This window comes from Apis mellifera, linkage group LG6, assembly GCF_003254395.2.
Source record: "Apis mellifera strain DH4 linkage group LG6, Amel_HAv3.1, whole genome shotgun sequence".
Classification (NCBI taxonomy): Eukaryota; Metazoa; Arthropoda; class Insecta; order Hymenoptera; family Apidae; genus Apis; species Apis mellifera.
The window spans coordinates 10,318,400-10,335,705 of record NC_037643.1 but is presented as its reverse complement, the minus strand read 5'-3'; the positions used below and the strand labels follow the sequence as shown (position 1 = coordinate 10,335,705).

The following is a 17,306-nucleotide window of genomic DNA, read 5'->3' as shown; positions in this document are numbered from 1 at the left end:
TCGCCCGGAATGTATAAATATTTGGACATTGATGAAGAACACGTTGAGTATCTAATAACATTTTCTATACATAATTATAATTATTAATATTAATAATAGTAATAATTAGCTTGTTAAACTCATAATTATTGTATTCTTTTTTTCGTGCGATTCAAATTTTAGAAATCTAGTTGAAAAGAAAGAAAAACAATTTAAAAAAATTTGAAAATTATTTTATCTAAAAATATTAATTATTTATTACTTATTCGTAATAGCTTTTACATTTGCATGACATTATATACTATATGATTTAATATAATTTTAATAAATAATTTTATTCTAATATTGGATTTTATTACATATAAATTTGGAAATCAAGAATTATAGATTCTTTTCTAAAAAAAAAATGCGATATTACTGATACCTTCTGCAATTGACCCATTTCTTTTATCTCGAGTAATAAATTTGAAATAAATTTGACGTAATAAAAGAGTCATGTCTTACGCTATCAGATTTATACGATTTCCCCCTTTTTCAGTTCTCCATTTTTAGTGCTAAAACGATAAAATAAAGGAATCAATTCACGATGTAATATCCGAAGTCACATGCTACACCCGAGATTTAATCACTTCGTAAACTTACCAAATTTAAAAAATATATATAAAATTTCTATTAAAACATATATATATATATATTTAAAATTTTTAGAAATGTATATGCAAAGTTCATAACACCACGAGATGTCACTTCAAACATAGCGAGTTTCATTTCATTTCAGACACTAGCGCCGGCCTCTGCTTTTATCCTCGAAGCATCGCATTAGGACCACGAAATTGCATTATCGCCGCCCACCAACGATATAATTTGCGTGGATTCATGCACGCGTAATCGTATATCTTTCAAATGCGGTTTGCTTCGAGCGACATATTGGATACGCGCGCCGTTCGAACAGTACCGTTTAACTTCATTTGCATTTGCACGCACGCGTCTAAGCCCGCGCCCATGATCAATTATCCGTTCATTATTAGTTCTCGATCGGTGTTGGTATTCCAGGACGACACCTTGAGAAATCGAAACGAAATCCCGTTGCACGTGTATCGATACGTATGCACGGGATAAAGCGGTTCGAGATTCTTGGCGATTGATTGATCTAAATACGTGCGCACGATCGCCATTATTCTAGTACTATCACTTGAAGAGAATTAAGACGATCGATAATAGGATTTCTGTTAATTAGAGCGACGTATTCTGGTAAATTATTTTTTGTACGAGATTTGTATTCACAGATGTGATAATGGAATTTCTGTCGTTCGAAGTATAAAAATAATTTCTGTATGTGTCGTAGAAACGTTAAATATGCTTTTACGTGATTTGTTACGCAAGTTTTTAATCCGAAAATATATTTTGAATATTTGATATATCGTGAAATAAATTTGCAGTTTTGTTGCCCTAGGTCAGGCCGCATTTAGAATTGACATTTGAGAACATTCTGTCACACATAAATACGGTTTATGTGTTGCGAACGAAGAAGGGCGTGATGCGAGTCGACGCTTCGGAAGAATATTCGTATCTACGTTTAAAAGTCAGTATATATTTTTAATAAATGCATTATTCAATAATTATTCGATTTAGTAAAGAAATACATTATTTTTAATATGTATATATATTATATATTTCTTATTATTTTCGTCTAATTAAAATTTAAAAATATCAATTTTGATATCAAATTTGCAAGATTGTCACTTTTCCAGGGGCAAATGTTGTACATACCCGAGTCAGATCTCGTCACCTTCCTTTGTTATCCTAGCGTGATGAACTTGGACGACCTAACCAGGTAAAAATTTGTCTTCGTCATCTGTTCTTTATTGGAATTCAAATCCCAAGATTCGAGCGCGTTGATTGAAAGGTTGCTCGTACGAAAAATTTGCAGCTCGATTGAAATTACAAATATTACTGATTCGAAGTAAAATTCGAATGATCGATCATTAACTCGAATTCAATCAAACTGCATAATCAAACGTTGCAGTGGGTCTGTGTGCAGGAGTCGATTTCACGCGTTTAACGCATCAAACTCGGCCCGTTTAACGAGACTCGTTTCTCTTGGACACGTTAGCGCGACCTCGATTTATTAGAAATCGAAGAGGCGCGATCGTTCGCATTCCACGATTCCATTAAACGGCCGATAATGCGAAAATTCGCCGTCTCGATCACCGCCGATAATTATATCGCGTCGATTGATATCGCTATTCGCGGGGGCAACGTTGATCCCTGAACCGCGTTGCAATTATCGAATAGTTCCTAAATTGAATTTCAATCAAACCGGATAACACAGCAGTGCGAACGTGTGATCAATAAACTGGGGGTGGTGGGCCCGTGCGTCCGTGTTGCGTTTGATGACAAATGTTTGAAAATTTATAAAACGCGCGACAACACGACAGTTTGTCAGTGCAAATGGCAAGATTAATAGTCTGTGAGAGAAACATGAAAACGAATATTGTAATTTTATTATAATACGTAATTCTTTTTATTATTTTGCTAAAATTTTGTATGAAAATTCTTTATTTTTTTGTTTTTTTTTTTTTTGAATTTAGTATTATAATTTTTCTAAAATTATCTTGACGTACATATCTCATTCTCAATCTTTTGAAATATTTATAGATAGAAAAGAATTCTCTATGATACAAAATATAGAGTGACAGAATACAGGCGAGTGTGAAACCTCATGTTTAATAAATAATCTTTAATCTGTAAATATAAATATTATTACAGTATCGTCAAATTATACGGAATATTTTATTTTTATCATTTTTTATTATTTTCCAGATTTTAAATATCGAAAACAATTAACGAAATATAAATATATCTCATCTTAAAAAATGTTTTAATTTCATAAATTATAATAATACTTCTTAGATACTTTAATATGAGAAAAGAGGCGATTCTTTTTACCAAGAGATTCATATTATACCTATCCACGTACACAGCATGAAATATAGAATTGAAAGAACATCTCGTCGCGAAATACAAGTACTTACGTAACAGCTCTTGTTATATACCCTGAAATAAGACAATGGTAATAGGTATCTTCTTTCTAGTAGCAAGAAATCCGTATATATATATAAAGCTTAACCTAATGGATCTGATAGCCATCGAAGACAGAACACGACGTTCTGTAAGATCGTTATCGTAAATAGACATATTTGATCCCTAGTGAAGTTTCCCTATTAATTCATCGTAACGTAAATTCCCCTATCTTTGCGTGGAAAATATTTGTCTCGGATGAAATAAGGGATATACATATACACAGGCTATTCGATAGATATCGAATCGATGACTCGCATAATTACACCCATTCTAATGTCTGCCGGAGTCCTATTAGTCGCATAAATTCCCGTCACGCCGCCACCGAATTGCCTCTGTTCGAATAATCTTCACCCTTGTTATTCTCCCGATTCTCTATCTTTCTTCCACTCGAATACCCTCCACTTCGTCATCTTCTACTTCTCATCTCCTCCATTTTGCTATTCGGCAAGGAAGAAAATGCATGAGATAGTCGTCTGCCTGTCGTACATTCCGATCGAGGGTCTCTCTCTGAACCTATTATTTGGACCCTTTCGTGCAATAAACTCATCTAACTAAATTTTGGATTACAATAGATGTCTTTCTTATAACTTTTATTTACACGTCAATAAATTGTTTCAATACTAATTGTCACTATTATCGATATAATATACTTGTGACTTGTAAAATTTTATCAATAATTTAATCATTTAAAACTGTCTAATTTTAAGATCAATGATAATTCACCAATATTATTAATCTCTAAGTTATTGCACGAAAAGGTGACTTTCTCGATATTTCTGGAAATCGAATTCCGCGGAATAAATTGCGGGTCACGAGATCTCCGTTCGAAATTATATCTGAACAATTTTTCTTCTTTTCATCTTTCTTCTTCTTACGATTAACGAATAATTTCTTCAACATTCTTGAATTTAAACACGCTGATTTCTTTAAAATATGTATTCAGCGAATAAAATTAAAGCGTAATCGAATTTTTCCTCGTTATTTCCCGAGTCGACTTTCTTCTGTAAGGAGAAAAGGGCGGTGACTTGGCCCTTGAAACGATTAGATTAGGCGAGAATTACTTTATCCCGGATGGATTATATTCGTGAGAAAAATTACATACACATGAGGGAATAAATTTTCTTTGGGAAAATACCGACTGGTTCTTTGATTACACAGCACGTATGTATATATGTATGCCGGGGCTGGTTATTTCGTTTCAAACGAATCTCAAGGGTGGATTCTTTTGCCGCGTTGTCGCGCAACTTGTACTCACCATTATCGCGGGTAAGAGAAGAATGATGAATTATACATCGGGGATGATTGAATGCTGAATCTCGAATGAAAATGATTAGAAGCGTCGGGGAGATAAATTGCGTTAAATTTTGAAACTATCGTTCTTCAGAAATAAATATTGTTTGATGCGGAGAGAAGATCGCGTTAAATGTAGTTTTTATCGCATAATTTTTATCAGAATTATCGAATTTTTCGAATTGTTACGTTTAATCCTTTCTGATATGCGAGAAATTTAGAAGTTTATTTATTATGTTTTGAAATTGTTGTTAAAAATTTGATATTATTCAACAGAATTCAGATTTCTTATGGAAAATTATTTAAATTATTCTGATGTTGAAATTAAAAATATTTGCATTTATTTATTTAAAATCAAAGATTATTAATTATATACCTTTACTCTATGAAATCACTTGTGGAAAAAGAGAACATTTCTTAAAACTCTTGAGTTGATATTTCATATAATTAATAGAGAATTATCTTTATATTAAATCTAATTTCAATTAATGTTCTTAAATATTCCTTTTATATTTTTATACAAATTAATCCTTTTCCTAGAATCTATTAGCTTTACTTTTTATCTTATCATTTTGTGATAAAATAATTCCATTATTTATATTATTTCCAAATTTTTATTTCTTCTGATCAGTCCTACTTTTTCCAAGTACGATATTTTTTTCATTTTTTTTCACTGTTTCTGAACAATTTCTTATTATATTTTCACACAAAACGATACGCATTCCTGTAAATCTACATTTTATCTTTCTGTAATTGTCAGGCGAAGCTTGTACCTGAGCGACATCCCCCTTCACGACGCTACCAGAGATCTCGTACTGATGTCGGAGCAATTCGAGGCTGATTACAAATTAACGAGAAACTTGGAATTGCTTACCGATAAATTGCAACAGACGTATCGCGAGCTGGACGGTGAGAAGCAGAAAACCGACAGGTAAGGATTTCCGTCCGTGTAATTTTCTGATTAAGGAAATCCCCATTGGCCTCGTTTGCCATTTATCCTGACGCAATTCTCCCGGAATCGAGTTTTCCGTCGTTGGAGTTGCTTTCTTGACAGGATACTCTTTCCCACCGGAAATTGGATCCCACCTCCTTCTCTCTCTCTCTCTCTCTCTCTCTCTCTCTCTCTCTCTCTCTCCCTCTCTCTCTTTTTTCTCACCTTCATCGAGAAATTATGATACTTTTTTTTTTCTTTTTCTTTTTTTTTCAAACCTCCGCCTGTTTCGACATCTACCTATAAAACTGTCGTTGACACGATCGTTACACTCGGACGCCTTCTAATCTGGGAACGAATTTATCTTGGACGGTGTGTACGATGAATTTAAAGCGATTGTAGGTGAGGAAATTGAAATTGTCCGGGAGAATGAATAGATTCGGGGGGGGGGGAAAGGGGGCGAACGAAAAGAGGGTTGAAATGGTAGAATTGGGTGGAATAAATTTTTCGAATTTGTTCGAGTGAAATATATGTACATAATAGTGTAGTTTATTAAATAGAAAGTTATTGAGAGAGAGAGAAAGAGAGATCTGATATCTTTTTAAAACGATACGCAAGTTATTTTTATCGTGATTTTTCTCATATCTTCAATATTGAGAGTATTTTTACATTGCAGAAACAAAAAAAATGGAAAAAGAAGTATTTTAAATATCTTCAAAGTATTAATAATTCTACGAATTCTTTTTAGTTTCTGGTCGAATTTTTTTTGTTTTAATACCGGGATCAAATAGAAAATGTGGATTAATATTGAATCGCAGTTGCATTTTTCCACCTGTTGCCTTGTGATGCATTGCGTGCGTTGAAACCAGGTCACTTTGCACAAAGAATTTCCCGTACATAATCGAATATATATCTGCTGCGCAATCATATTAAAAAAAAAAAAAAAAATTGTATTAAAAAAATCGCCAGAAAATAAAAAGAAAAATTGTTAATCTTTATTACATATTCAACCTATTTAATTTTATTATTAATTAACTATCACAGCAACAATTATGCGCGAAATATAAAATGGCAGACGTGTTTTTAATATAAATTATATTAATCTAATTTACGAAAGGAGCATTAAAGCATCGATGTGATAAATATTGTACAGACGAATGGCTCTCCAATGTATTAACTGAGCATGACAAGTTTATCGAGAGTATCTCCAATATCTCTTTTCACGTATGATAGGTTTAACATGCAAAACGAAAACAATATGTTTTCCTTTGCTATAATATTTGAATACTTCGTTTCAAAGATTCGTAACGAGCTACACAACATTAAAATATCGTAAATATCATAAAATAAATTTCACATTGAAAAATTTTCAAAGATTATTCGCATGGAAAAAAAAAAGATCATTAGAGACAAAAGAGGAAAAAAACAGAGTTAATTGCTTCGTTCCGTTTAAATCAATTCCTCTTTCCAATGACAATTCTAAGATAATTCTCGATTGAAAGGAGTTGCAAGTTTAAAAGTTGTTCCCGCGTTTCACAGGTTGTTGTACTCGGTGCTACCCATTTCCGTGGCGAACGAGCTCAGGCACTCGAGGCCAGTTCCGGCGAAGAAGTACGACTGCGTGACCCTGTTGTTCTCTGGAATCGTGGGCTTCGGGGCCTACTGCGCCGCTCACACGGACTCCAGCGGTGCGATGAAAATCGTCAACATGCTTAATCAGCTGTACACCGCGTTCGACGTGCTCACTGATCCGAAGAAAAATCCGAACGTGTACAAGGTAAGCATTTATTTGCACCTAACATACACATTTGTTTTTGGAAATATAAAATATCGAGTTAAAATATATATAAATCTGTTATTAAAATATTAAAAGATCTCCCTATGAAAATTTTCTATATTTGACAAATAATGGGAAAGACAATTTTTGATTTTTATGCCGATATGCGAACTTAAAGTAAACTTTGAAACGGTTAACAATGCTCGTGGATCCATTGAAATGGAATCCATTGAAATATAGCTCGATTCGCTGGAGGTAATAATATGGAAAGTGCATTTGTACGGTGTAACGTAAAATCGCTTATGGCAACGTGTATTTTTGAAAGGCGTTGGAAAGAAAGTTTTCTCGTAACGCGTGCCGTTTAAAATGCATTAATAAGAGGTCGGGAAGCGAGTTCGTGGAAAATACGAACGATACCCGTTGTTAGAAATATCGGTTGTTTTAAATAATAATGCATACTGGAACGAGAGAAAACTTTTATACGTCCCTTAGGACTTCCTTTTATATGGCGAACTTGACTGTTTGGTCGTGAAATTCAAAACTATATTACAACATGGAAATTATCCTTTATATATATATATTGCAGAATATTTAAACTCATCTTTAAGAATTCCTTTTTTTTTCTCGAATAATTCGTAACAAAATTTTTAAATTTTTGAAAACATTAAACATTAAAATTAAGAATTTTTTAGAGAGCAGATCCTAAAACTGAATAATCTAAAAATGATAACAATATAATTAATCATCTACCCGAATTCAAGATGGATGTTCACTGATGCACCATCCATTCCCTTCCTTCGAAGCAGATAAATATTTCTATGAATTTTATTTTGGCAAGGACTCCGTTGAAACCAAGATTCACGTATAACCATTATACACCCGACAATGGATATATTTGAATTTACGAGAAGGCTTGTTAGCACTGATCCACTTTGGTTGGACTAGGTCGAAACTGTTGGTGACAAATACATGGCCGTGAGCGGATTACCGGAACCATGTCGTTGCCATGCACGGTGCATCGCTCGTCTCGCTTTGGATATGATGGATCTAGCCGCGGACGAAGTGCAGATCGATGGCGAGCCGGTGGTAAGCCTCCATATTTTTTTTATACACCCGCTTTGCGGCTTTCAATTTTTATGCTTGCATCCGCTCGAATGATCATCCTATACGGGAAACGTTTATCATCCTCGTGTTTCCATCCAACTTTACGACTGATATTAATTAAATATTTCTGAATTCGAGAATGAAACGAATAAATTTTCTTTCTTTTTTCCACGTGACAATGATAAAATTTTCTAAATGTTAGTTGAAAATGATGATTGTAATAATAATTAATAGGTATCCACGTTGAACGTGGATATTTTTTTCATTAAAATTTTTCAAACCTTTGTATATCTTCTCATTGACGAGCAATATGTTTAAAACTTGACAATTTTTTTATCATTTATTAATGTTTTTTTACATTAATTCAATATTAATTCTTCAATTCTCAATTGGATAATGAAAAAGCGTTCGAGTTCAAATTACACAATTTTAAAATATTTAATTTAATTTTTGAATTATATAGAATATAGAAGGCTTGTTATAGGAGTACAAATAAACACTGTATTGGACGATGGTGCAACACAACGCGACTATTAACTATATATATAAATAATAATACGTTTATACACATTATTTACGAATTTTCTAAATCGTTTACCTTTCAAATCTTCGTATTATTATACTTTTCTACAAACACGAGAAACATGCAAACGTATTTTATAAATTCTTGGCGTGAAAGCTAACCTACTGTCTAACAGTACAGTTAATTAAGTATCTTAAAATTGTGTAACCTCGTTCAAATCTATCATAAACTCTTGTGGTCCCGTACGATGTCGCGATCTGCCCATCTTAATCATCGTCGTTATTTATTCTCCATTTCCTTACTACCTTACGATAATATTTCTTTTGAAAAAAAAAAAACGAAAAAAAAAAAAGAAAAAAAATTAACGAAACACCAGTTAAAAGCAATTCGTTTTATTCATTCATCAAACCGAACGCTTCCTCATTCCAACGCTTTCCGCAACCACGTCAAACGCGGCACTCATAATTCACTCATCATATCTCAAACATGTTTGTCCCCGGTCAACAGACCGATTACACGCCACAAGACACTTCTAAGTGAGTTAAACGTTGACTTTTCAATCCCGTTCCTCCCGAGGTGGAACTCGCGCGGCACGGCTAGATCTCTTCTCGTTCTCGCATTCGATTACTTAGAAAGACTCTTGTCTCTCCTTCCTGAATACCGCGCCTCCTTCCTGTTCCTGCGCCGTGAAAGCTTCCGCCGTACGTGACGCGAATTCTCATCGCCTCTTTTAAAAGAAGAGGCCTCTCCTCCCTGCCCCCGGATTTCACGAAACGTGACTATTGCCCCCCCCGCAGAAAATCACCATCGGGATCCACAGCGGGGAGGTCGTCACCGGTGTAATTGGCCATCGTATGCCCCGTTACTGCCTGTTCGGAAACACCGTGAATCTGACCAGCCGAACCGAGACGACCGGAGAGCCGGGGAAAATAAACGTCTCCGAGGACGCTTACAGGTAACGAAGTTACGTTTAAGTTACGCTTAATTTGTGATAATTAGGGATTATTTTCGAAGCTCGGGAAAGAAGAACGATGTATGAAAGGAAGAAAAGAAAGGTTGGAGGAGGAACGCTCTGCTTCGAATCGTAAGCGGTTTATTTTACGCGAGGGAAACTTTTATCCTGGAGCCGGATTTTGTTTGTTTGTTTCCTTCTTTTTCCTTTTTCTTGTTTTTTTCAAAAGCGCGGAAGATCCAGGTTGAATTTATCCAGGGTGATTTAGGGGTAGAGGTGTTTGTAGGATTATATCGAGTTGCTTTTTTTTTGGTAAATTAACGTTGTGAATTATGATAAATCGCGAAGGGATTGGGAAAGATTAAATCGATAAAATTGCAATAAGTTAATGGAAGTTTAATGGAAATGTTTTTATCATCCGGGAAAGCGTGTATTTGATAACGTGAAAAAGAAATATTTTGTAGTTGAATGATACAGAGAAATTTGTATTTTTTTCTTTTTTTTTTTCGATATATAATGATGTTTAGGATAATTTAAGTATTAATGTTTATGAACAAGCGGTTTAATTTAACTGTCCATTAGAATCGTTAGAGATTAAAGAATGTAATAAATAATAATACGTATTACGTATTAATTGATAAAATTATTCTAAATGACATACAATATAATTACTTCAAAGACGTGTTTCATTTATAAAGAAATATTCTCACTTGTTAATTCCATTTTACAAGCAAATAATATAAAACTCAAGATGGAAAAAAATTATATATAGTAAAAAGATGAGAACAATCATTAGCTTTGCAAGAAAAAAGAATACATAGATACGTCAAGGTTATTTTTTTCCATACAATGCTAATATACATGGAAATGAGCTCGATCTTAAAATGCTTTCGACGTCTCGATCTATCAACTTTTTTCTCTCTCTCTGATATTCTAATAACACCTTCGGTTTCTCTTTACCAAGCGTCTGAAACGCGTTACGTTAAAATCGATGGATCAAGCTATAATATTGTATGTTCTGACGGCTCACGTATATGATTTTTGAAATTTTATGTCACATCATTCCCCATTTTACCTAGAGAAACATTCTATTTTGTATTAAAAAAAAAAAATTAAATTTCATCGATTTCGCGTATATATCTATCCTCGTCCATCCTGAATATCGAGAGCCTGACTCGAATTACATATTGATGGACGGTCGGTAACAATATCCGGCGACATTATCGCGGCTATGAATTGTTTAGATGGTAGGTAATTGAATTACGGGAACTCGGGAAAATCTAGACGAGGACTTTGCGAATTATGGGTGGTGGGAAACGTATTCGATACGATTGGTGTAAAATTTAATGCAAAACAGTGCCGATCGAAACAGTTACACGATAATCTCGTCAGCTCGTTCCCCCCGGGGAGTATTTTAAATATCAATATCATCATTGTGCCCCAGCATAATAGTTTGGACGATTCCGTGAAAACGACTATTACAATACTATAAATCATTGGCCATCAATTTTATTGCTAAATTTTATTGCTAATCCAAAAAGAAACTTAAGCCGAATGATTTATCTTCACCTCGAAACGCTTTAATCCCGGCTCGGGAACGCATTCCGTTCAAAAACTTCGCCGCAATATTTTATAACGATCGTAAACTCGGATGGCATAACACTTAACACAGATAAGCTCCTTATGAAAAATTTAATCCACCGGTAAACCAAACTTCCATAAGCGCAACACTCGCCGCTCATATTTATATACCGGAACGAAGTTCAAAATTCACGAACGGCGATTCTTCTTCGATAATCTAACGATAGAAATAAAAGTGGCGGAGGGGACACAGTTTCTCGTTAGTTCGGATAGAATTCTCTTCGATTCCCCGGCTTTTAACCTATCCTTCGGGATATTACATTGTACGTAATTATTCCCGACCTATTGAACCTAACTTTCCTAACGTTTTAAATCTTTGTTGCCTCGTGTGTGTTTAAATTACGCCGGCTATTAAATCCGGGTGAAAACGTTTATCTTGTTTGATTGACGTTAAAATTGTTTTCGTGTTTTCGAATGTGCGCTCGAATATACATATTGAATGAATTTCACTTGTTGGATTTCGTTATATTTCTTCGCCTATTTATTTTTATCGAAATAAATAATAACAATATTGGAATGAGTTAAAAATTAGAACGGATGAATAATTCAGTTTGTTCAACGAAATTTATATTTGTGACGTTTGAAAGTTTGGACGAAGAATTTAAGAAACGTAAAGAAAGAATAGGAAAAGATTCTTACGTATCTTTTATAGAATTTAAAGTAGATGTTATACACAATCGATACACAATTTCTTTCGATTGCTTTTATATATTGGCTACCTTCGTTTCGTCGAAACGTTTTTAATGCTTTTTTAATGGTTCCACGATCTATGGTCACGTAATTTGTTCGATCTTAATATATTTTCTTCCTTGACATTAAAGGAAATTTTTGCGAAAATAATCGGAATAAATGATGGATGAATCTAACCATCGATTTTACGAGATCAATACAAATGGAGGGAAATATTTCAACTAGGATCGGATTTTTCGTTTCTGTCCTATCGATTGGCGCTTTAACGTCTCATTGAAGAATTTATTTTTCTGGCTATTTATTGAGCTGGCCTAAATTCTTCTCTTGAATCACTATATTTAACTGTTTCCAGATATTTGTTTGAATCCAGCATATCATTTCTTTGGCAACATTCGTAACAGATAATCCTTTCCCAATACCGTGAAATACTGAACGGAACTTAATATCGTAGGTCAAAAGCGCAACGAATCTTTGAAACGATTTAACAGTATTTACAATCGTTAAATACAAAAATTAAAAAAAAGAAAAAAAAATGACATAATTTAAAAATAAATATACAAGTTTGATGTAATGATCCATTTGAAATTCAACAAAAATACAATCTAATCAAAATTACAATTGTCAAAAATGATATTCTTTAATGAATAGCACAAAGATATTGAATTATAATCGTAAAACTAATAACAAAATAAGGAAAATGTAAAATATTATTCCTACATAATTTTCAATTCAATAAAAGCATTTTTTTCAATTTACATTATATATTATTTCTATTTCTGTCCATATTGTTACAATTCGATCGTTTGAATAATTGAACATTCTGCGCTGTCATGAACGTGTGTATATATATATATATGTACGTTCTATCATAGATCCAGTATAAAATATCACGTGTAAAATATTACATGGAAAACTCGATTCACCAACATCGAAATTTATACGATCACTCTATTATATAGAACTAGTTCGATCAACAAGTTGATAACTGGTATACAATAGTTCAAACGTTGTCTAAAAGAAATTGCATTCAAAGTTATGAACAAGTTTATGTTTTAACATTTAGGCTACACTATACTTCGTTTGATTTCATCTTCAAACTTTAAACGTTACTCATGGAAACTGTCTATGATTATATATATTATTTTCTTTCTCCAAGTAAATTTATTTCTTATGCTGTGATTAAATTTTTGTTCTTCAAGAAGTTGAAGAAAATTTCCTTCTTAAAAAGGATTTTATTAAATCCTGATTTAATAAAATTTCACGTTATATCAATAAAATTAATATTACTTGAAAAAGATGAGAAAGGAGGATCTAATTGTAATAAATCACGCATTATTATAATAATAACATATACATAAATATATATATAATTTTTATCACGTATCACACAATATTTATCTTAAACGAAATATTCATACAGATACAGATTCATCCGTAAAAATCTGTAAAGATAACGAATCACTTTACAAACATCTAATCAATTTACTCGATATTCGAATCGATTATTTAAGGCCCCCGATTTCACAGTCGATATAATTTTATTTCACGTGATTCTCCTACACCGCCTATATTCCTCCCAAACTTTCACCTTTCGCCTCAATGAAAAAAATATCCTCCTCCGCGAAAAATACGCGCGACTCGACAACCGAACCGTAATTCAAATCCCTGAAAGATTTTCGAATCTCAGTCTCGAAGCAGGTCCAAGTAACTCCTCAACGACTCGGGTATCTGAAGTTGCTGTATCCCGTGCGGCAACGCCCAATTCTCGAACAGTGCCTCCCTGATCCGGCACCGGCAAAGATGTCTCAATTCGGGGGGGCGAAGGCCGCTCCTCTCGGGCGGCACGAGCTTCTGCTCGACCAGAGTCGGATACTGTTCGTAAACGGAAACGCTGAACACACCGCTCTGCTCGGCAATGTATTCGGGCGTCTTCACGAAACCGGTCGTCACGGTCCTCAGCACTAATCTCAGGCAGAGGAGCAAGTGTTCCGGGTACGCGTTCCCCTGCTGGCCTCCTGGTCGGGCGTCGTATTCGCTCAGCTTGCTCAGCAGTATCTCGAGGGGAGTAGGGGCGAGTTTGTCGCATTCGACCGAGGCGCCGTAACGGAGCATGATCAGAAGGATGTCCGGCGAGCCGTGTTGGATGGCCACCCTGAAAGGCGACACCTGGCCGTAAGATTCCATGGGAACGTCGATGAATCGTCGTTTGACGGGGGAACAGGCGCAACGGTACTCGAGTTTGCCCAGGGTGGCGTGGCGCAAGAAGTACATGAGGGCGCGAAGGTTCTCCTCGCGGTCCTCGAAGTCGCTCTTCCACCCGGACAGGAAGTGAGTGACGCGAGTGCCGAAAATAGCGCCCACGAGGATACGCTCGAACGTTTTCTCGCAGTAGAAGATGTCGTTGAGCAAACGGGACACGATCTCGTTGTTGTCCAAGTTCCAATCGAAGCAGAGTTTGGCCGCCACGTAGAGAACGTTGTGGAACTTGCCCAGGAGGCACACGTATCCGTTCTCCATCATTGCTATGTTGTGATAGCGGAGGGCGGACATCACTATCCTCTCGCAGACGTCTTGCTTGTCTAGGTTCTCAGCTGGAAATTTCGGGCGGAAATTATTGGGTAATTATTAATTAAGGAAATATAATTAATTGGAAAATTTATTCTATCATCGAGAGATAAATTGGAAGAGATAAGTTACTCGAGCTTTTTAAATTTAATTGTGCGAAAGAGGAGAAGTTTGAATCAGGGGGTGAGTCGAGCGTCGTGTCGATAAAATAGGTAATTTACCGGAAGAAACGGTTTATTTCTTAAACGGATTCTAGGTTGGTTCTAGGTTAGATTCGCATTATTGTAAATCAGGTTAATACGTGTAAAGGAGGATAGACATTAACCGGTGAATTACTCTTCGAAAGATATTCATTATTCGTGTTAATTGATGATCCAAGGATGATCACCACGTGAAGGATAGTTATCGCCGTGAAAGTAACAAGTTTAACACTTAACGTCAATATTTCACGATCACCTCACAATGTTTCACTTCCTTGGAAACATAAGTCTTCCCCCTAAGATTTAACACTCGAAAAACACGGATGCTTTCCAATCGTCGAGCTAATAAAATTTCTCAATGATGAAATAAAACAATCGAAATAAAACCTCTCGATCTTCCATAATCCATATTAACCTCTCTTTATTTCTATACGAACAATTATTTCTACTCGAATCATCATCGCGACATCGCGAAACCAAACCGCGTTTTCACGGATAAACGCGATTCCATCCGCGTCGCGCGCTTCAGGTGGTCGGTTTGCATAATTTTTCGGAGGAAAGTAAAATCGTACGGTGGCACAAGTTTCTCCCAAGTGTATAACATTACACCAGTATCACTTTCTTTCCGGCATTCCTCGATCGAACCACTTTCATGGTCGCACAATGCACAGTTTGTTCTAGGACGAGCCGAGCTAGCTGGTGGATCGGAAACGGTTCGTCCAAGTGCGTTGACACGGTCTCGAATCGATTCCCTTCCCCGTTAGGCGTACGGTAAATTCGTAATTTAAAAATCGTTCGCCTCGGATCGTTCGGCTCCACCAATTTTCTAACCAATCTCGATTCGACGTTCGACCCTCTTCGGCTCGATCGATAATACATATCCGGAATATATCGGCCGTTTAAACTGTTTTTAACAAACGCGTTCAGATTTACCTTGCGAACAGCTATTAATCACGTCCGAGAAATAGCCGACCATCTCGCGACGTTTGTATCGAGAGGCCAGACAACTTCGATCCATTTCCGAGAACAACCTGTCGAAGTAGCAGTCGATCAACACCTCCATCGCCTCTACTTGATGATTGTAAATCTCTACAATCGACATGCACCTGATCTTCCGTCAACGTTCGAGATTTGAGAGGAACGACTACGTCGTTACCATTCTACGCTTCTGAATGACGGCCGTTGAAACGAACAGCCGTGGAAACGAGAGAGAGAGAGAAAGAAAAAAGAGAGAGAGAGAAAGAGAGGGTTAATTCGATTAGACGTTAAATAAGTATATTCCAAGGGCTTCACCTTCGTTCGATCGTGAAGGGTGGTGGTTTCGTGAAACTGGATTCGTGTAAAAAGTTTTGCACACCTTCGTGATAGACGAACGCTCGTTAACGCTTTGTTGTTGTATTGGCAATTAACACGAATTTTTTAAAAATCGGATGAGGTTATGTTAATGCGCTTATGATAATAAATTACGCGACGAGGCTTGAAGTTGGGATAGACGAGCGATAAATTTCTCCGGGATACGTGTGATTATGGTAAATGTTTTTAAATTGTTTGGAAAGAGGTACACACTGTCAGCTTTATGACCCTAAGACCGTGCGAGGTCTTTAATGGTTTTGTCCCGAATTACAAGAGGAGAGGAAAGAGGGGGGGAGTTGGCTTTTTTTTTTATTTTCCACGCGCAACACGCGTCAGTGTGGAATGAGAAACTATCAGGGACAGTTATCGGACGTTTGGAAATTTTAAATGGATGTTAATTTTCTTATTAATTTCTTTTCAATTTATCGCGCTCGTATTGACGTTTTCCTTCACCACGGATATTTATAGTATAATGATATTCGAGAAAATCTACCTCTTCTTTTTTTTTTTTTACGAATTCTTAAAAATTTTTAATATCGCGTAATTACAAAGTTTTATTTTGTAATCATATCGAGGAATTGAGAATATGAAAATTATTATTATCGATATAAAATTTACGATTATATGATTTAAATGTACATCAATTTGAATATCGGAGAATAAAGTATTATATTTTACAATGAGAATTTTAATTTCGCTCAGCTGTACGTATAAAGTTTGCAAATTAATATCGATATAAATTATAATCGTTACATACCTCATCGAGGGTTTATATAGATATTTTTCGGATAACGAAATATGTTGTGTTTTATAATAATAATGATCAATTTCAATCAATTAATCAATAATCAATTTCCATACCGTGAATTTAATATTCATTATCGATTTGTTACATATCAGATAACCATAATGTTATCATTGCAGGTACCTGTGCATGCCAGAGAACCAGGATTCTCAATTTCTGCTTGAATACAGAGGACCCGTTACCATGAAAGGCAAATCGGAACCGATGAACGTTTGGTTCCTGTCCAGAGAAAGGGAGCTATCCGCGTAAATTCGCAATCACTATGGCAACCGCCAAATTTTAGCAATATTTTTCGGCTCGAACTCTTTATTCGTTTAGCGCGTTCTATAGAAAAAAAAAAAACGATTTTTACAATGCTAATATTCCATGTGATCTTTGACTATCGTATGAAATTGTTGAAAAATGTAAAAAT

General features: G+C 35.2%; 2 protein-coding genes across 3 annotated transcripts in view; one reads left to right on the top strand and one right to left on the bottom strand.

Moving 5' to 3' along the window:
* Positions 1-17,281, top strand: part of Gycbeta1 (guanylate cyclase, soluble, beta 1) — a 29,213-nt gene extending 11,932 nt beyond the window's left edge. Inside the window, exons 7-13 of one of the 2 annotated variants that reach the window (XM_006568234.3) lie at positions 1,433-1,561; positions 1,731-1,813; positions 5,114-5,284; positions 6,824-7,061; positions 8,007-8,147; positions 9,486-9,643; positions 17,014-17,281. In XM_006568234.3, the coding sequence (XP_006568297.1) occupies positions 1,433-1,561; positions 1,731-1,813; positions 5,114-5,284; positions 6,824-7,061; positions 8,007-8,147; positions 9,486-9,643; positions 17,014-17,143 (1,050 nt within the window). In that variant the 3' untranslated portion in view covers positions 17,144-17,281. 2 annotated transcript variants of the gene reach the window in all.
* On the bottom strand, positions 12,723-16,265 carry LOC102654173. The gene is made up of 2 exons (XM_006568244.3): positions 15,670-16,265; positions 12,723-14,562 (listed from the first exon to the last, which is right to left on the bottom strand). The coding sequence occupies exons 1-2, from the start codon at positions 15,836-15,838 to the stop codon at positions 13,655-13,657; spliced, it is 1,077 nt and encodes a 358-aa protein (XP_006568307.1). The 5' UTR covers positions 15,839-16,265; the 3' UTR covers positions 12,723-13,654.
* Positions 17,282-17,306: the final 25 nt, after the last annotated feature.

Coding starts and splice junctions, on each gene's coding strand:
- LOC102654173 (XM_006568244.3), bottom strand. CDS start 15,838: ATGTCGATTGTAGAGATTTACAATCATCAAGTAGAGGCGATGGAGGTG. Junction 14,563..15,669: donor GATTAATAGCTGTTCGCAAG/GTAAATCTGAAC, acceptor CGAAATTTCCAG/CTGAGAACCTAGACAAGCAA.